The sequence below is a fragment of the Drosophila innubila genome, chromosome X (genome assembly GCF_004354385.1).
Source record: "Drosophila innubila isolate TH190305 chromosome X, UK_Dinn_1.0, whole genome shotgun sequence".
Lineage (NCBI taxonomy): Eukaryota > Metazoa > Arthropoda > Insecta > Diptera > Drosophilidae > Drosophila > Drosophila innubila.
This window is the reverse complement of record NC_047626.1, coordinates 5866641-5887536: the sequence shown is the minus strand read 5'-3', so window position 1 is coordinate 5887536 and position 20896 is coordinate 5866641. Positions and strand designations below refer to the sequence as shown.

The 20896-nt window shown below is 33.0% G+C and overlaps 2 protein-coding genes and 1 long non-coding RNA gene across 9 annotated transcripts in view; 1 reads left to right on the top strand and 2 right to left on the bottom strand.

Annotated features, from left to right (window-relative positions):
- Positions 1-20896, top strand: part of LOC117780297 (GRAM domain-containing protein 2B-like) — a 42711-nt gene that overhangs the window by 5438 nt on the left and 16377 nt on the right. For 2 of the 7 annotated variants that reach the window (XM_034616787.1, XM_034616779.1), the window contains exon 3: positions 5512-6656. The exons of 1 other annotated variant lie outside the window; for it this stretch is intronic. In XM_034616787.1, the coding sequence (XP_034472678.1) occupies positions 5626-6656 (1031 nt within the window). In that variant the 5' untranslated portion in view covers positions 5512-5625. Of the gene's footprint in view, positions 1-3999; positions 4046-4225; positions 4539-5294; positions 6657-10705; positions 11022-20896 lie in introns of those variants that run through there. 4 more of the 7 variants (XM_034616771.1, XM_034616795.1, XM_034616764.1 and 1 more) reach the window with 4 other exon arrangements.
- Positions 18261-18783, bottom strand: LOC117780388. Its single transcript, XR_004617078.1, has 2 exons — positions 18657-18783; positions 18261-18591 (listed from the first exon to the last, which is right to left on the bottom strand). It is a non-coding gene; the product is annotated as an uncharacterized LOC117780388 (long non-coding RNA).
- LOC117780365 (sperm flagellar protein 1) lies at positions 19052-20025 on the bottom strand. Its single transcript, XM_034616883.1, has one exon. The coding sequence runs from the start codon at positions 20023-20025 to the stop codon at positions 19261-19263; it is 765 nt and encodes a 254-aa protein (XP_034472774.1). The 3' UTR covers positions 19052-19260.

The following is a 20896-nucleotide window of genomic DNA, read 5'->3' as shown; positions in this document are numbered from 1 at the left end:
GATGTCTAAATAAATCATGGAACATTTTCAAAACCAACTTAGTATCACGTTTTGGAATTAAATTGAATTCTTATATACAAGACTTTTCAAAATCAATCCTTAGATACATTAATCAAATTTTTCACAGCTTGACAGCAAAATGCACTCTCTGTTTCTTAAGGTATCGTATGATATATAGAAAATATATGTTAATAAACCGTAATATGGTATGATGTATGTGTTTATGTTTGTATCTCATTTCTTGGATAAATAAAAAATATAATTGTCATTTGAAAAAGATCAGCCAGTTTTCTTCTTATATATATTTAAATTTTTTGAGAAAGGCTTGCCAGTTTCTGACCGGAATAACCGAGATAATCCTGATTTCCAAAAATAAAAAATGGTTCGATTTATCATTTATTTTCCAGATTTGCCTGGCCTAAATCCTATTAAATCTTTGTTCTTTGAGTTCACAAGTTATATAAATTTCCATAAATCTAAAACGGAACTCGATACATCCATAACTTTCCAGATCTGCTTGGCTTTAATCTTAAAGTTCATTAGTAATATAGATACACAGATCGCATTGATTACTTATAGAATGCTCAATTACTGCACGACGCTACGTTGATTCGTCATGCGATTCTTCCGGGTCTCAATTGGAAATTCATTAGGTATTATCAACTATACGGGACTGTGTCAGATCGACCACCTGTTCGTTCTATAGCTATATAGATAGCTAAACAGGTGGGTGTGTATTTTTTTTTTTTTTTTTATTGGTTGGCTTATACTATGTATGTTCATATCATAATTTGTTTGATTCATTAGCCAGGTGTACACTGTACAGCATATGTATGTTGTTGTGGTAACACCTGGAAGGTATTAGTCATATGATTTTGTCAGCGGGTACAAAGATTAAAGTTAATTTCGGTAGCTTTTGTCGTCTAACGATTGCGTCTTACGCAAGGCCCTCTCAATGTGACGTATATAGTGACTCTATCTAAACTTGACAATGCGGAAAAATGCAACGGTTTTCACAGCGATTTCTCTTAATTTTCTCTATCTCGCATTTTCTTTGTCATCTTCGAATCATGATAAACCACAATTGTGTCAATGTCTGAGCTTTTCTTCAACTTCATCTTCATCCTCATCATTTTTCTTAATTTATTTTTTTAATTTCATACTTTTATGTTTAGTGCCTAGATAGATAAAATAATATATTTTTTAATGAGACTATTAAACAAAACAAAACGCCCCTTGAAAGTGACGCCCCACATTAAAACAAAGCATGTGCTATAACAAGAGTGCTCGACTGGCAAATACCCTGTATGTCCATTTTTTTTTTACAAAGTTGCTAAAACTTAATCTGCACAAATGTGAACAGATACTATAATCATGTTGTGTGGGTTATCTTATATAGTATTTGCTGGTAACATAATTCATAAACGTCTTACGCCCTAAGGTAAAAAAAACAAATTTAATATACAGAGCTCATTTACTAACTGAGTTCTTATGCACAGATAACTCTAGTATAATTTTCGAATATTTTTTGTACAAAAAAAAAACGAAGAATACAATTTTAAGAACCAAAAATAAGGATAGAATTGAAAAGGAAATAAAAATTTTGCATATTAAATCAGAAAATTGGAAAAAAAAAACATTGCGAGTTAAAAAATTTATACAATTCTACTTCATTAATATTGAAAAGAGTAGCTAAGATTTTCAATGCGTTAAATTCAAAACTCTTTCAAAAATTTAAAATTCTATCATAGGACAAATATCAGAAAATTGGGGAAAAAAAACATTGCGAGTTAAAAAATAAATAGAATTCTACTTCATTAATATTGGAAAGAGTAGCTAAGATTTTCTATGAGTTTAATTCAATCCTCTTTCAAAAATATTCTTCAACCTCAATTATAAATATTTTTAACTATAATATCAACATTATTCCCAATTTTGGTCTTTCAGTTTGGCCTGCTTAATCTCGTTATGTTTAGTAGATATTATTTGTCAAAATTTTTATAGATACACAAGCGCGTTTCTTTCGCTTTTATGATTACAGGGTATCAGATAAAAAGTTAGACAAAGCAATGATTGCAACTCTAGTTGTTGTTGAGTTGCTGTTGTTGTTGTTAAGTTGCTGTTGTGGTTTTGAGCTGCCTCCCAGCTTTAGGGTGACCATGACTAGTGGCTTGAGGCGGTTTTATTATTGTGGTACGAACTTGACAGCTGTGTTTGTGTGTGTGTGTGTGTATCGAGTGGTGCCATAATGTCACCTCATCCCAACAGTGTTGCCATATCGATAAACAGCCCGCACTTATCTTTGCGTTTTTATCAAAAATTATTTGCTAAAAGTTCAATTACGACTGAAGAGAACCTTTTGGTGAGGGGGTGTGTGGGGCATGCAATTCACCACCAATCGGATGACTTTTTTTTTTGTTTTCTTTTATTGTAATTTTGCATTATTTTAATGCTGTTTAGTGTTTTTCCCCCCCTTTTTTGCTGTCATTATTATTTTTGCAGACTGACAAACTATAAAAACTGAAAAATCATCAGCTTAGGTAATAGAAAAATAATAATAAATACCAAAAAAAAAAAAAATAGCACGCTTGTGTGTGTGTTTGTTTGTATTGCCAAATAGTTTTAGGGTCAGTCGAAAAAAGGTTGCGTTATAAATAATTTGCAGATCGAAAGCAGAAGCCGCATAACGGTTAAGTTTAAAGCTCAGCTGGAGATCCGTCAGTTCCTTAGATAAACTTCAGCGCGAGAGCGTGGGAGATAGTGAGTGTAAAGAGAGAGAGAGAGAGAGAGAGAGCGAGAGCAAAAACATGAGATCAGTGCTGTCAACTCTTTAGGCTTTTAAAAGCTATATCAATTTTATTACATTTTAAAACAAAAAATGCTAGGAAATCTGCAAGAAAACCGTATAAAAAGCTATTTTCGAAGGATGTTCCAGATATGTAAACCAACCGCAAACCAGCTAATAATGTAAAGTAGGGTGCATCGATTTTTCACAAAGAATGGCAGCCCCAACTCGTAATCTACGATCAATTCTAAGACGTTTTTGCCAAGATACTAAAGTTCGAAAATCAATTCCTGGTCCCCGCTTCTTGAGTTTAAATTTTTGTGTATTTGTGTATTTGGACGAAAATTATATTTTAAGGTCCTTCGATTCCATGAAATTTTCAAAGTCAAGAGTTTTGATACCAATCTAAGAACACTAAAGATATGCTAATAATAGCATGCTAAAAAAAATTTATTAGTTAATTTTTCATTTTAAAAAGCGGGGAATAGGAATTCATTTAACAACAACGGCTTTTGGGTGAAAACATCTTAGAATTGACCGTAGATTACGAATTTGGTTTACCATTTTTCAATTATTTTGAGCTCATACAAAACGATGCACCCTAATGTAAAGGTTTTTTGTCAATTTTGCCGTCTTTCAGTCTGTCCAAGTTCTGAAATTATAAAATTTACAAACACTGAAAGAGGCAATATAATAAATTTTTTCATTATTTACAATCAGTAAAAAAAGTATTAAAAAAAAATGTTAAAATAATTAAAAATTTTCCAGTAGCCAGTCTGCATTTGAAGAATTTTTCCGCTATTGGCATTTGGAAAACTCCAAATGTAGCGGGAAAATAGCTGAGTGGACAACAATGCATACGATTGTAGTTGTTGCTGCTGCTTCTTCGTCTTTCTATTCATTGTTAAATTTCTTAACAACAATAACAAAAAACAGCAGCTGCGAAGCAACGCGACGCGACGCTTGCGCTGACGTTGACGCCAACGCAGAGCCGCAAGATAAGCGCGTCGAAGAAGAAGTTCAATACACGCGCAGACATACATGCTCACATACATAATCACACACACATACCACAAGAGCATACATATTTATAGTGCCGCGTTGCGTCGCCGTCATCGTCTCAGATGTTGTTGTTGATGTTAGGCCTCTGCCGCTGCCGCTGTCGCTGCTGCTGCTGCTGCTGGACGTGCGGTCTGGCAGCAACGGTGCTTCAATTTCAAATTCAGTGCGAAAGCGAACGACAACGCGAACGGGCAGCCGGTGAGAGCGAGCGAGAGAGAGAGTGCGAGCGAGCGAGCAAGAGCGATAGCGAGCTTTTTAAGCAGGCAGCAAACTGTGCCCGCTTTTCCACAATTTAGTTATTTTATACATTTTTTTATTATTTTTTTTTGTTGTTGTGCGTGTACATTTATTTTTTGTTCTTTTTTGTTCGCAACAATTTATCAACAAATAAAAAGCTATTTATATGTTGAATGTTTATGAATTAACAACAACAAAACAAAAGCAGCATTCAGCTGAAAACAACAACAACGTCGATCGCAGCCAACATATAACGGTGTTGAGAGAGTGCGGTCAAGTGACATCATAAAGAAGCCAAAAGTGACGGAAACGTGGCCAAAAATAAATGCAAAAATAAAAAACACAAACAAAATAAGAATTCTACTCCAACAAGAAGAACAAGCAGCAGAAGCAGAAGAAGCAAAAATAACAGCAACAACAACAACAACAACAATAACAACAAGAGCAGCATGTGGTAAAAGCACCGAGAGTTTGTCTAGTTCAAAACCAAAACAACAACTATGCAAAGTGAGAGAGAGTGTGCCAAAGAGAGAGCGTAGGCAAAAAGAGAGCGTGTTATTAAAATGCCGGGCGGCTGCTGTGTGGCGCCATCTAGTGTCGTACGCAGCCCCAAAAGCAAACAGCTGATGTGAGGCATCGAAAATAAAAGAGAGCAAGATATCAGAGAGAGAGAGAGGGAGAGCAAGAGAAAGGTAGCGACTACTGTTATTATTATCTATCATATTATCTAAATCTAGGCAAAACAATGATTGATAATTCAAATAATTATCAGTTGCAGCTGTTTTAGTCAAAAATATAAATGGGAGAAAAATGTATAACAGTTAACAGTTTAAAACTGAACATAACGTTTAACTTCAGTTCAAAGTTCTTTAAGAAATGTGCAGAAAAAAATGATCTTATTCTCAACATTTTACAAATGTTTGTTATTAGTACGATTTTTTTTGTAAACGACAAATTTAGACGCTTATCATTTGAGGAAATTTCAAAATTTGCGTAGGTTCAGATTTCCGGTTGACAAAAATTGTGATTGATTGCTTGAAATTTGAATTTTTCTCTGAATAATTTAGCTATTTTTGCATTTGTGATTAAGCTAAAGTATTACAATTTGTATATTGTTTATTGACCCCCTTAAACTTTTTGAAAAATGTTATTAATCTCTGCTCTCGGTTATTTGAGAAGATTAAATTGTTTTTATAGACGCACTTTAATTAAAAGCTTTTGTCCTACAATTGTTATACGCAAATTACACACACGCATCTCATGTTGTTGCCTGTCAAGCAGTTAAGGCAGAGCTTTCAAAAGCTCACTAATACTAGTGCACTTTCGTTAGTTTTAAAGTATGAGTTTAGTGATCTTTCACTTTGCGGGGAATTGAAAAAGTAGCAAATGAGTATAAAAATAACTTGGGATGGTTTGTTATTTTCTAGCAAGTGAATGAATGGATGATCATGCTGCTGATAGTGAAAAGAAGCAACTGAACTAAAAAAAAGAACACTGTGAAATAAAAAAAAAAAAAGAAAAAAAAAACAATAACAATAACAATGTCCACAATCAGCGAGAATGACAATGGAAATGATGTCGTCGTCGAGTCAAAATGGACAGATGGCGATGCCGAGAGCACTTTGCAGCAGTTAAAGGCCAAAAAGAACAAATCCAATTTGTTTGTCATCAAATCCTACAGATTCATTGACAGAACCAACAATAATTACAACAACAACAACAATAATAACAACAACAACATGAGCAACAACAACAAAACAAGTGTTAAAAGATCTGAGATGGAGCTGCTGTCACCGGAAATGGATCCCTTTGTGGATATTACGCCCCTGGTACTCTCACAGCCGGATGGCAAGAAGAAGGAAGCGCGTCCAAAGAAGCCAAAGAAACAAAAGCAGCCAAAAACAAAGCAGACAAAGTCAAAGACAAAGCGCGATAAAGCTGAGGAGCAGGAGCAGCCGGAGGAGGAGAACATGGATGTGGATACAAATGAGCAGGAAGACCAAATATTGCGTCGCAATGTCCAAGAATATGAGGAGTTATTGGAGCATTTACCCAACAGCTCAAAACATGGCTCATTGCCACGCCCCCAATCGCTGCCAGCCAAGGTGCATTTTGAAACAGCCGCCTCTCGCATCGCTATCGATCCCGATGTCGATGCCGAAGCCGATAACGATAACGATACCGATGTCTTGATCAGATCGGCGCCAATGCCAGCGAAACGTTTGGGCGCCAACATAAAACGTGAATCGTTTTTGCGACAAAGCTTACAATCGATACGTCGCAGTTTTGGCTCCAACAAACACTCATCGAAGTTATCGATAGCCGGCACACAAGGCACATCACCTGTACCATCGCGTGTCTCATCGAATGCCTCGACAACATCTTCCACATCATCGTCCACAACATCGTCGTGCTCCTCCTCGGCGGCCATCAGTCTGTTGACCAAGGCCCAAGCTCATAATCACATTCTCGATGAGTTCCTGCCCACACCTGTCGTCCTATTGCTCAACGATGATCCCATAATGGCCAACGGCAAAAAGTATTACAGTGATGCTGGGCGTGTCCCGAAGAGGTAAGCTGCGAGAATTCAAGTTTCAGATGAGTCTCAGCTTGAACACTTACTATAACTTTCATATTACCTACTTTCTTATCTAAAGCTTTGCAATTTTAATGTGCTTTGAAAGCTTTTAGCTGCTTTTAAGACTTTAATATGCTTTTAAAAGCTTTCATACTTTACTTAGCTTTAAAGCAAAAATGCTTTTGCAGTTCTAGATGAGTCTGAATCTTTAAAAAATGGTTACTTTTTCATTAAGAAATTATTTAACGAAGCTTTAATGTGCTTTAAAGGAGCTCATTAGCTTTTACAGCTTTAAATTCAAGATTCAGATGAATATCAGCTCAATACTCAGTATATTTTTCATATTATGTAGCTATTCAACTAAATCTTGCAGCTTTAATATGCTTTAGAAGCTTTTGGATGCTTTTTATATTATAATTATATTTTTAAGAAGATCTAGATGGGTATAAGCTTGAAAACTTATCAATAAGTTGAACCTTAAATATTAAGTTATTATTTTACCAGCAATTAATACAGCTTTAATGTGCTTTGAAGGTGTTAAGGAACCCTTACCGCATTAAGGCACTTTAAGAGCTTTAATACTCTACTTAGCGCAAATACTATTACAAACGCAAATTTCCATGAGCTTTTTTGGCTTTCACATGCTTTACCAGCTTTCAAGAGCTTTTTCATCGAAATAATTTCTGAATTCAGATGCAGTTCAAACTTGGCGCGCCTTTTCAAATAACGTTCCAAAAGCTATAAAAGTGAGCTTATTTTATTTGAAGAATTTGAATAAAATTTATAGCTCGTTTCATTCATTGATAGCTTTTACAATGCCTGATCTGATCGGAAATGATCGCGGCTTTGGAGCTGATCGTATCATTATGTGGACAACAAACGACTTCCCCAATTGCCAGTCGCCAATCCGTCAATGGAGGGCAATTGAGATCGCCTGATGATATTCCCATTTGCATTCAGTTCATGTCCACAGAGACACACAGCAAAGAGAATGAGCAATTGAGCGATTGAGTGAATGACAAGCCGAGACACCGCTAAATAAATACATAGATAGATAGATAAATATATATATATATATATATATATATATATAATTACGCAAACATCGGCATAATGCCGTGACATATTTGGTGTCCATATCTATTCGTATTTGGCCTCTGCAATGCAACTGCCGTTGCCAAAGTTGTGTCTAACTCAGCTGATGGAATTTATCATTGACGTCACAGAAAAACAAAGTATATTGTTATTATTATTATTGACAATTTTTGCCAGATTCTTATCATTAAATACGGTGTAGGTAAAATGAGTAAATATATCAGAAAACATTAATAGCATACAAAGAATTTTATATATATAGATTCTATATGGTTTCTAACAAATATTGAGTAATTATTAGAATGAAAGTTTAAAATATGATCAGCTGCTTAAACAATCTACAGAAAAAACGACTCTTCAAATACGGATTCTTCCGGAAAAAACTTTTGCTTTAAATTAAACAAATTCAAAAGTCTAATTTATACCAAAAAATTAATATTGGTGTAAATCTTTTCAATTTGGAAAAATTTATAAAAGAAATCAACATTTCAAAAAGGGTTTTTCTTTAGTTAATAAAAAATTATTGACACGCAGCTTTGGTTTAGTACATTTAATTATAAACTATAAAACTACAGTGCATGTGATTATCTATAAAGTAACAAGATGAGGGCACTATTTATGGGGGACAGACGTTACAGGGAAAACAACTTTGATGTAGCTGCATTATAAATAAATTATAAATGTATACAAAGTGTCAACGGTTTTCCAGTGTTGATATTGTCAAAGTACAGCCAGCTACAGATAGACTTGTTGGCATTATTACACATAAGTACTTGGTGTGTATCATGTATTAAACTCCCCTTTAGTTCCCTTTCCCCCACTCCCCGGGGCTGCATGAACCCTTTTATGCCCCCGCAATGCTTTAATGCAATCTGCGCAATTTAGCATTAAGATGCGTGCAATTTGTAGGCGTTTACTTTTGTTCATTGCACTCTCACTGCTATGTGTGTGTGTGTGTGTGTGTGTGTGTGTGTATGTGTGTGTGTGGGTGAAGTCACTTAATTTATGAAATAGTGAAATATTTCGAGTGCATTTGCCTTGATTGAATTTCCAGCGCTTTTGTTATCAAAGGCGTCGTTTAGTTACCCCAAGTGACCAACCCCACCCTCTTTCATCCCTTCTGTTTTCTACTTTTCCAGCATGACGAACAATGCAAGTGCCATAACATTAACACAAATGGGTCAATTGTTCGTTATAGGTTTTAAATTACATTGCAATTTGTTGACAAATGTACAAAAATGTTGTAAATTTGTTAAATAAATGCATTGAGCAATGCAAAAATAAAATAAAATAAGTTACAGCAAATTGCTGACTGCACGAAATTTGATAAACAGGCCATAAAATACTTTAAATAAGTTATTGCAACACTTTGTTTATGACAATATGGATTATTATCGTACTTTGCACGAACGGGTAGTTCAAATTTACAATTATATGATATGCAGCTTTTCCACTGAAAGCTACATATTATAAAGCTTTAATGTGCTTTCTTAAAATTCAAAATAACCTTAATTTAAAGCATTTTTTTTGTTCAGTTCAAAATATATGTAAATTTTAAGCTGCAAGTGAGTTGAAGCTTTCGAAAACAATTATATACTTTAATGTGCTTTAGCTAAAGAACAAAACTTTCGACAAGTAATAAAAATATGGGCAAAAAGCTTCTTTTCAATTTAAAATATTGATCTGTTTGGAGCTGCGAGAAGAAGAAGAAGCTTTTAAAGCAAACTAAAAGCTTTAATGTGCTAAGAAACAAAACTTGCAACAAATAATAATCATATAGTTTAGGAACTTCTTTTCAACTTAAAATAAATATCTATTTGGGGTAAAGTTTTTAAGCGCAACATAAATACTTTAATGTGCTTGGGCTCAACAAAAAAACTTGCCACAAATTATAGTCATAAAAGATAGAAGCTTCTCTTCTATTTTAAAAATGTATCAATTTGTAGCTAAAAATGGGGATAAGCTTTTAAAAGCAGCTAAAAGCTTTCATAGGCTGTAACTTTAAATTTAAAACTGTAACAAATAACAAGATTATATTAAGTAGCGATGTCAAAATATATCGAAATATCGACAACTCGATTTTCGCGGAAGCGATTATCGAGTACTTCAGCTCGATTATTTTTTTGACGATCTATCGAGTTGAATAAATCGATTTCCATGAAAAGTCGACAACTCACAGTGGATTGTTCATCTTTTCAACAAAAATTGAACGACCGTAATAAATAACCTACCAAATTGACAAAGTTTGAATGAAACATGAAAACGATGCAATATATCGACAACTCGATACTTATTTTTGGCGATTTTCTATTTCGATAAAAAACTCGATCTAAAGTTTTGATTTACGTCACTTATGATTAGAAATTGATTTTATTTGCTTATGCCCTTTAATTGTTTTCCAAACGCTTTCATATAGTATTTGGTGAATCCAATGCTTAAGCTAACACTTTCAGCTAGTGTCATTTGTGAAGCTGTCGCCCTTTTGTTAGGCAAAGACTTGAAACGAGAATGAAAATACATATATTTGTTGTTTGTTAGATGTGAAAGCGTGTTTGATTGATGTGCTCCAGTTGAAGGAACAATATGAGTACTGAACTTTTGGCACAACGATCTGCAATCAGTTGTTGTGGTTGTAGTTGTTGTTGTTGTATGAATAACATGTGTGAAGATGCCACTTCCCCATACCCCATTGTTGCCCATTCGCCACCTTTGAGAGATTAGCGTTTCATCTAAAGATAATCGCTTGCATTTAAATGCAAGGCACTTTTAATGCACAACCAGAGACAAGTGTCACACTCACACACACTCACACATACACTCTCTCTCTTACTCTCTTTTACTGTACTTGCCCCCCCACACAGCATCAGACTCCCCTGCCTTCTCTTTCCCTCTTTTTTTGGCCTACCCATTGAGAGACGTGAAACACACTTCACATTCAATTGACAGCGATCCGCTCAGTCTCTTTTTTGTGTGTATCTGTGTGTGTATTTGTGTATCTGTGTGTGTGTGTACTTCTACTTAGATGCCATGCCATTGAATGGATTTTAATAATTTCACATATTTCAGTCTGTCAGTCAGTTTCAGTCGCCGTCGAGCAAACCGCGAAATTTGCCGCATAAAATAAAACACCTAAAATCCCAAACAATATTAATGCGAAATAAAAACAAAACGAATAAAAGTACAGAAAAAAAGTAGTATACAAAAAATACTAACATATATTTTTTTTTAAACATTGCAAAGCACGCCCCATAAATTATTATTTGGGTATGTTTAATAATCATTAATTCATTTGTATAAATATTTTGACAGCACTTTTTTTTTATTTATTTTTTTTTTTGGCAACCAAGTGAAAGTGTTTTGCCTATATATTTTTGATGAAAGTTTTTTAGAAAAGAACTGATAAAAAGAGTAAGAAAAACAGCTGTGTACAATGTGTCGTATAAATTTATAATACACTCTTTTAAATTATATGCTTGGTTTGCATACTATGAGCTAAATAGTAAAAGCTCTTTCTGGTGAGTTTTTAACTTTTAGCTCGCAAAAGTAGCAGGTTTTAAATAAAGAATAATCCAAAAAATTTAGTAAGTTAAATTAATATTTTTCTAAGTTATTCGTTGGTACAGAAAAAAAGGGCTTGTAAATGTTCTATGATTCCTAGGTGATTAACTAATTCATTACGTTTGATTCTGCATTTATATTCTAACTGATCCCAATATTAGCAGCTATACCAAGATTTATCCAGATATTTTTAAGGACTGACTAGTTCAGATAGATAGTTCAAATGTTTATACGCTTTTCAAGAGTATAAACAACTAACTGCAGCTGAGTCTCTCTATCTATCTACATATATGAGTTAATAACAATATTTATTTATTTTTTTTTTTATATTTTTTTTTTTTTTGTGATAAGCGAGAAACACAAACAAATTCTTTGGGAAAAACTGAGCTCCCACACACATCTACAGTTAGTGTTTGTATATATGTGTATATAAACAGCGAGTAGCTTAATTTAATGTCTTTTGTGCGAACCGGTTCGGTATAAGCTCTATAAATATAGAAGAGATCGCACGGGGTAGAAAAAAAAACAACTAAATTATCGCCAAGTGGCAAACAAATAAACAAACAAATAAACAACAAACGCAACAGACGGACAAACTTAGTAAATTCTCGTAATTATATCATCACAAATATAAAAAGAACCTAACAAATATTGTCATAAAACATTTTGAACTTTGTGCTAAACTATTCAGATACGATTGTATATATACTATATATGCTATTAATGTATATATATATATGGAGAGATATAGTATGTAATTGTGTGTAGTCGTATACTGTGGAGACTAATGGACTGACACTGAGCGTGAAAGATCATTTTCATGGTTCTATTTGCTGAATCATTAGCTGAGCCATGTCTAATCAATGGAACTACTAAATAGTGGGAGAGAGATAGCGAGAAAGAGGAGGTGAAGAAAATGTACCTTAGCCAATTTTTTTATAATTTATATGAATATGTTAGAGTCATGGCAAATCAATGGAACCACGTAATTGGAGTCTAATTTAATGAAATTGAAAAAGAAAGAGTGCGAAATGAGCGAGAGAGAGAGAGAGAGAGGGATAAAAAAAAACGGAAGATGGTCATTAACTAACTGCTTATATCCTATATACAGCGAATGCTTCAAGGGTATATTCATTTTAAATAACACTTAGAAAAAGTACTATCTAAATGTATTTCTGACTGTACAACTGAGCTAAAGATACAAAATTAGGCACAAAAAGATACAATAATAAGAATACAAAGAAGGACTTTAATTAACTATGTATTCCTTTTCTTTAAATATGAAAGCTTTGATCACTTTTTCATTGTACTCAACGATTTAATGTACTAAGGCAGCTAAAGATATGAAACTTTTTACAAAAATATTTTGAAACAGATAAAAAAAAGGTCTTCTAGTATACCCTGTATTTTTTAAATGTTAAAAAAATAGAGAAACTTCTAAAAACTGAATCTAAATGATTAAAAAAGCTAAATGTAAACAAAATAGCGAGAAAAGAAAGATCTCCAATTATAATAAATGTTAAACACTGTATTTAAAATATGTTTAGATAAAATCATCTATAAAACATAATACAAAATATGTTCATAATTTTCCTTTGATAAAAACAAAAAATGTAAAGTAGCTTTTATATCTTTAGGATAACTGCAAGTCGAGCATTTTTTTGTATTATTTGGTACCTGTATAATAAAACAACAGCAATAAATCGCCGAGCATGCCAATAATATATACAGTTCAGAGGCCCAAACAATTATTTATGATATCGCAATGAACTTCAAAGCTGACGTAAGCGAAAATGGCCAATTATAATTTGCCTAACCCGCTTTTCTCTTTCTCCTCTCTACTTGCTCTGCTCTGAAAATTAGTAATGAAAACAAAAAAAACAAACACTATAAATTATATTTGCATCTGCAGCTATTTAAAAAGAGATTTTTCAACTAGTTAATACAAATCAATAGACTGGGAATATGTTTAAGACAACATATGAAATTTACAACATAATATATTAAGTGTTTCAAGTGTGCTAACTGTGTGATTGGGCTTGGCTATATATTTTTGGGCAAAGCGTAAATTTGAAGTGGAAAAGTAACTGGATAATTTGGGTGCCTTGGTTGATACGATAAGTCTTTATAAATGATTATTTTATTGCCTGCAAATTGCATACCCTATAAGCAAATGAAAAGTGTAGTCTACAAAACCACAATCATTTTTTTTTTTTTGCTTTATTTTTCTTATTATTTTACATTCACTTAAAGCTAAATATGATATTAATTTATACAGAGTTTAGAATTTTCTTAACAACTGAAATATTTTATGTATTTATTTTTTATTTTTTTTTATTGTTTACATTTGTGTACAAAAATTTTGTTTTTCAAGGAAAAATTTGGGAGAAAAAAACTTGATTTGCACAATAATTTTTTAATATTAATTAAGACTAACAAAATGCTTAAAGTATAATTTCTCATGATTTTTATATTTCCATATTTGCTTTTACTTGACGTATTCTGATAATTGCATTACTAACCGCATTAAATGTTATAATCTGGAGATATTTTAAGAAATATATTTTTAAGCTCACTCATGACTGAATAATTAAATGCTGTTATTTACTTATATATACATAAATTTACTAGCATAGCTTTTCTAAAAGTCTAGTTCAAATAGGTTGGTAAAAAGTCGGGTCTTTCTTAAAATGTATAAATAAAAATCTTTCTTATATATTTTACATTATGTTACATATCTTTGTAACCTCGTTGATTTTAAAGTTTACTGCTCTGCTTACATACAGGGTATCTCAAAGTCAAGTTCATTCAAAAAGTGATTAATTAATTGTTGTTGTTGACTGATTTTGCGCTTTATAAATACAAACACAACACACCCGCTGTACTGATAAGCTAAATTGTTAAGTATATATGTGAATATATCTGTCTATAATATGGACTCTATATACTTAGTTGATATAGAAGACATATTTATATATAACTGGTTTATGTTTGGTACATGCTTCTATGACTCACTGTGCCATTAGTTAATGGGTCAGGGAAAAACCCTGAGATACAGGCAAATATTATTTTGTATGCATATCTATCTTATTTTTACTTTGTTTTTATTTTCTTCTTTTTTTTGGCATCCATAAATTGAACTCGTAGTTTGTTCTTCCTGGATGCTGTTGTTGTTGTTGGTAAATAAGAAAATTTTCAACAAAATTTCCAAAATATTTACGAGCAACGTCAAAGTCAAATTTGCTTAAATTTTCTATAGCCAAAAAGAATTTTCTTTTACGTTTTTGGCACAGCATGAATTTTCTGGCGGCGTCAAAGGAAAAATAGGCTGAAAACGTTTGACTATTAAATTGCTGATTTCACAGAAAATTGCATAATTAATAAACTAACAGAGGAGCAGAAAAATGTGAGGAAAGAGGAGAAGGGAGGCAAAGGTACACACACAATTTGATGATAATTAAATGATACAATTTCCGCTGAAAAAAAGTACAAAAAAGATCAAGAAATAAAATAAAAAAATGGCACAATTTATTCTCTTTGTTTCGGCATGGAAGGAGGGGTCTTCCCGGTCTTCCGCCCTGGATTACTGTGAGACTGGAGACAACGTCGCGACTTCGACTTTTAATTAGTTGCATGTCGGACTCTTCTGTCTGCCTGCTGTCTCACTTGCCTATTTTCCCTCTGTTAAACTTTTATTGCCAACAGTCATGAAAATTTAATGCTGACCTGTCGCCACAAAACGCCTGTCCAAGCCAGGCCAAGTCACGGAGGCGTCTCTCTTGACGCTACTTAATGCAATTTGCACTGCATTTCATATAATTCCCCATCTCACTCTCTCCCTCCCTTTACTGCAAAAGCTATGCTCACGCGGTGGTTAAACATGGCACACAATGGGTTAATAAACTTTGCCCTTGCACACAGCTCAGACTATGCAATTCAATTCTGTCGAAAGGGTTGCGAGGTTGCAACAAGAAATTGCACAAAGTCTTTATAGATAGATAGTTAAAAAATTTTTTTTTTTTTTTTTTTTTTACAAATTTTGTTTGTCTAAGTTCATAAATTAAAGACAAATCTTTCAAGAATTTACAAATATGTAAAAAAGTATTGCAGTTTTTTGATTTGAAATCAGATTATTTGCTTATTTCTTGGGCTATTTTATAACATGAAAAAAAAAATTCCATAATTTTACTAATTGTTTAGATTATTTGATTTTGAATTAGATTGTTTGCTTTTTTCTTTTTCTAAATACTTTTCCATTTAATTTTATTTATTTATTTAGTGTAATCTAAAAACAGTGAATTAAAATTAAAGTTATATAATAAAAAAAGTCTTTAAAAAAAAATTTCAATTAAAAATTAAAAATAAAATGAAAAAATTAAAATTTTAAGGTATGGTGTCTAGCTAAGGTTTTGAAGGCAGTGATTATACACTTGAAAAAAAATCTAGTGACGTTTTTTTAATCAAATAGTTCAGACAACTTGTTTACTTTCTGAAATTTTTAGTGCCTTTGATATTTTTCAACTCATAACTTGCTAAATTTTGTAAAGAAAAATTTAAGAAATATTTATAGACTTTAATTTAAGGTTATGTGTAAGTTTTTAGATCCTCAAAAATATCCATTGCATACTTTTTGGAGTTTCTGTAAACTAGAATTTAATAGTTTTCGAATAACGTTTTATTTAAATTGCTTGCCTGGGTCAATTACTTATCGAGCTGCCCTCGCAGCTACTCGTATTGCATATGATAATGAAACTGCAAATGTGTTGCATAAGTTCTTCAGTCCCTAAGCCGTACTTTGTAAATCGATACTCAAATATAGCCAGTCGCCTTTTTATTCCTCACTCTTCTCGTTTCTCATTTCTCATTTCTCTGCTCCTCTTCTCAGCGCTTCTCACTTTTTTTTTTCTTTTGTACATTTGGCTTTCAATTACAAAAATAGAGAATGCAAGTCACCAAATTTTCAGGGTCATGGAAAATCAGACAGCTGTGTCAATTGTGAGCGAGACGCGTCGCTTAGATTGTAGTTTTTCCCCCTCTGAGAATTCAAATTTAGTGTTGCAAAACGTTCCATTTTTGCTTCTCTCTGGTTCATTACAGTTTGCAGTGGCTCAAAGGATATTTTACACGTATGATTCAGTTTTAAAATCTCAACCCAGTTAGAGATTCATTTTCTATATCGTATATTTCACTGAACCGGTTTAAAATTGGTTTTGTGTCGTATCTCTGTAAATATTTGACTCACGTTGCTGAAATTTGGTATGCACAAAGCCAAGACACTTATAAAAGTCTTAGCCTGTAATTCGTCCTGCTGTGTGACTGTCGTGTGGTTTTTGCCAGCCCTGGTGTTCACTGGAAGGTGGTATAAATTTGATGTGTAAACTGATTTTGCCCAACAGTCAGTGTCGTGTTCTTGTGCCGTGCCAAGCAAAATTGCTAATTCCAGTTGAAAGTATGCAAATACTCGTGAATACACTCAAAATTGTATTCGTGTGCGCAATTTGCTTGTAAATGCCAGTGACTATCAAAATTGTTTGCACATGTAAAACAAAACGCGACGCTGAATTCTTTTAGTAACTGTATCCGTTTTTTTTTTTATGTGTATCTGTGTGTATTTTTTAATATTTTAGTGCTTATCAAAGTGTTTAAAACGCATAAGACTTAATTTAATTAAGTTATCAAACTGCGAGTTCAGCTTGCTCGTATCTTTGTATCTTTGAGATACAAAATGTATCGCACGGGCAGCGGCAGCGCCCTTCTCTGTCTCGCCCAGAGCTTGACTGCATCTCGCTACAATAACAACAACAATAATGTCCAAGGGACTGCTGGCAAATCGGTGCAAAAATCTGGCAATAAACGCATTTTACTCAAGGCCAGGTATGAAACAGTTAAAAGTAAATAAATATGTATCTGAAGCTCAAATATTTTTTAAAATTAAAGAACTTTTTATCTCAAGTTTATGCCTACATAAAAATGTCGCTTTTTGACCGAAACAATTGGGAAATGAAAAATTAAAAAAAAAAATAATACATATTAATTTTATTATAATTATTTTCTTTATATTGAAGACATTCTCATTTAACTGCTGTTTAAATTTCGTCTTTATTGCATTCAAATTTTTATTAAGTTCTTGAAAAAAATTATTTGTTGCTGAAATTCAACTTATACTTGATTCTGAGACCTTTCATTTTTTTGTAAAAAATCATGAAAAATTGGACAAAAATTTTGACTTGTAAAGTTGCTTGGTCAGAGGCTTGACCAACTTCGAACTAACATAACTTTGTGAAAACTTAACCGATTTTCAAGCGGAATGTCATTTTGATCTTAATTTGGTCTCCAAATTCATTCTGCATTCAAATTTAATTCATTTTGTAAAAAAAATTAGTTTCGTCTGGATCATGGGTTCGATGCTAAGGGTCCCCCCTTTGGAATTTTGAAAATTCAAAATTTTAAATCTCAAGTTTTCACTTTTAATCAACTCCTTATAACGTAATTAGTACAAAACAACACTTTAAACTTGATTCTGAGACACTTCAAATTTTTGTAAAAAATCATGGAAAATTAGACAAAAATTTGGACTTGTAAGGTTGCTAGGTCAAGGGTTTGACCAACTTCAAACTAACATAACTTTGGCATAACTGAACCGATTTTGAAGCGAAATGTCATTTTGATCATGGTTTGGCCTCATTATTCATGCTGCATTCAAATTTATTTAAATTCGTTAAAAAAATAATTTCACGCTAGATCTGGATTTCGATTTTCATGATAAGGGTCCCCCCTTTGAACTTTTGAAAATTTTAAATCTCAAGTTTTCACTTTTAATCAACTCCTTATATCATAATTAGCATAATACAATACTTTAAACGTTTCATTTCCTTGTCAAAAATCATGGGAAATTGAACGAAAAATTTGACTTTGAAACAGTTAAAAATTTAAACACTATACAAATTAATTTTATACACATCTAATTTTTTATCACAATAACAATTTATATGCAGTTCCTTCATCTTGAAAACGTTCTTAATTATCTGTTCCATCTATTTTGGAACAATTGGCAACTAAAACATTGATAAAATCTTCCTTCTACAGCTTTCTTGAATAATTTTTTGTTTTTTTCTTTACTTTGTGGGTTTTCTACTAGTCTCTTCAGCTGCCAAGATTTGTATTCTATTTTAATCTTCTGGGGAATGAGTTGGAAATGTAACAATTTAGGAAACTCTTTAATTTTGACAAGTTCAATCAGTTGTGTGGTCATGATAATCCCATTTTGTGTCACCGTCTGTAAAAGATATAGTTTTGAATTTTTATGTTTAGTTTCCTATTTGTCTTTTGATCTTGTCTTACCTTTGGCGGAATGAGTTGGCGATGAAAAACTTTTCCAAAACTTCTTACATTTTGAATTATTTTCTTTCAATCGCATCTGAGTGAATTGGATATAAAACATTTTGGAAAATCATCTTTGGAATTTGAAAAATAGGCTGAAATGAGTTGGAAATAAAACACATTTAACAAAACAATATGTACATATATTTTGTTGTCAACATTTTATTTTACTCACCCACAATTTGAATATGTACTTAAAAAATATATTTGTTGAAATTTTTGGTAAACCTCGAAAAATATTGAAGAAATCACGCAAGAAACCCGCAAAAATGTTGCAATTTTTGGGATTTACACAATGAACTGGAAAACGATGAGATTACAGATAGAAGAAGAAGTAGAAGAGGAAAGTCAGTGGATTGGAGATTTTCAAATACATTTTTACTCTGTGGAATGGAATGCAATTTGCAATTTGAATTGAAACTTATGAACTTATTGCGAGTTACTTTTTAAACGTTGAGTTGATAAAAGAAATATTAAAAATAGTAATCAATGTGTAAGGCTTTTATTCCGTGCTGCATGTTGCCGTCTCTTTCTTGTTTTCTCATTATTGTAGATTGCATAATTGCTAGTCGGAAGAGGCTGGAGTATTTGTATGACGTTTGCGAATACAACCGAGTGCCTCGTAACTGAGTAATGAGGTTGAGGGAACGCGTGTGGAGCTGGAACAATTGTTCCCATGCGGGCTATTGCAGATTTTAATCGGGGATTTTCCCATTTGCATGAGCAGCTCATCGATACGCTCCGTTTTGACCTTTATAATGTTCTCCATGTGTGCCAAACGCTTTTGATTCGACTCAATGATTGCCTCCTTGGCCTGATTATCGCGTGCCATTTTCTCATAGAGTGAATAGAGTATCATCTTTTGTGGCACCTGAACGATGCCATCGCCCACCTGTTTATTAACCACAACCGTTTTCACCTCATCATTCTCCTCCCAAATCTGCTCCTGTGCCAATATCGCATTACGTGTCTCCACCACACGCTGACGCTTCTTCAATCGCATTATCTCATGTAATAGCACCTCGGCAGCCCCATGGGCTCCCGTCGATAGTAATTCCATAAACTCACGACTCAGTGTCAAATTGAATTTGGCCAAGACTTTGTAATTGAATGTCTCCCAATTGGCAATCTTCAGTTGAACGCTGCTACGCTTTGGAAAATTATTCAGGTCGACGAGTCGTGGATGATCGCGTTTCATCATCTCCGCCAGGGGTAAAACATCGGAGAAATCACGACGCAATCGTGTTGTATTAATATCGTTCTGTTGCAGCCATTTGTGAACCTCGGCGATATCCTCATTGCTGAGGTTCTTGCTACTGATTGTGTGCATGCCGACCGGCTAAATATATATGTATATATAGTTATTGATGTATATATATATATCTAGATATATATATGGTATACACACTGAATATTGTATATATCTCACGTGTCTGAGTTGAGATGAACATGGAATACACCAACAATTGAATTTCTGCCTCAAAGTTTGCTACGATTATATTTTATGTTAAAAAAAAAAAATACTTTGCTAAACTTTTTCTATGGTAACTTTAAGATATAGTTATCCAATTTGTTTGATTTCAAAATATGCACTAGCTGTAGCTCTAAAAATAAGCTGTACCAAGTTTCATCAACAAAGCTCTACTGAGAGTCGAGTTACAATAGATAGGCATAGAGTTAGATGGTAATTTATGTTTGAAAATATGAATATAATATTCCTAAGTGAACAAGTTGTTTTACTGCCTCTGCATACATTTGTGTAGGAAGTCAAAGTTCTGCTAAGCTTTTATATCGAGCTTTTGTGGTTAAACTTCCTGATAATACTCGTAACTTTAATTTTATCTTTATAGAGTAGTGATTTAAAAAGCAAAAACTGTGAGATATAGTTTCAATTTGATTGATTTCAAATTATGCACTAGCTGTAGCTCTAAAAATAAGCTGTACCAAGTTTCATCAGCAAAGCTCTACTGAGAGTCGAGTTACAATAGATAGGCATAGAATTAGATGATGATTTAGATTTAATAATCTGCATATTATATTCCTTATTGATAAAGTATTTTTATCACCTCTGCCTATATTCGTGTAGGGCACCAAAGTTCTGCTAAGCTTTTATATCGAGCTTTTCGCAAATTATCGCGAGTGGCAGTTAAACTTTTAGATAAAACTCGTAACTTTAATTTTATCTTTACTGATTAGTGAAC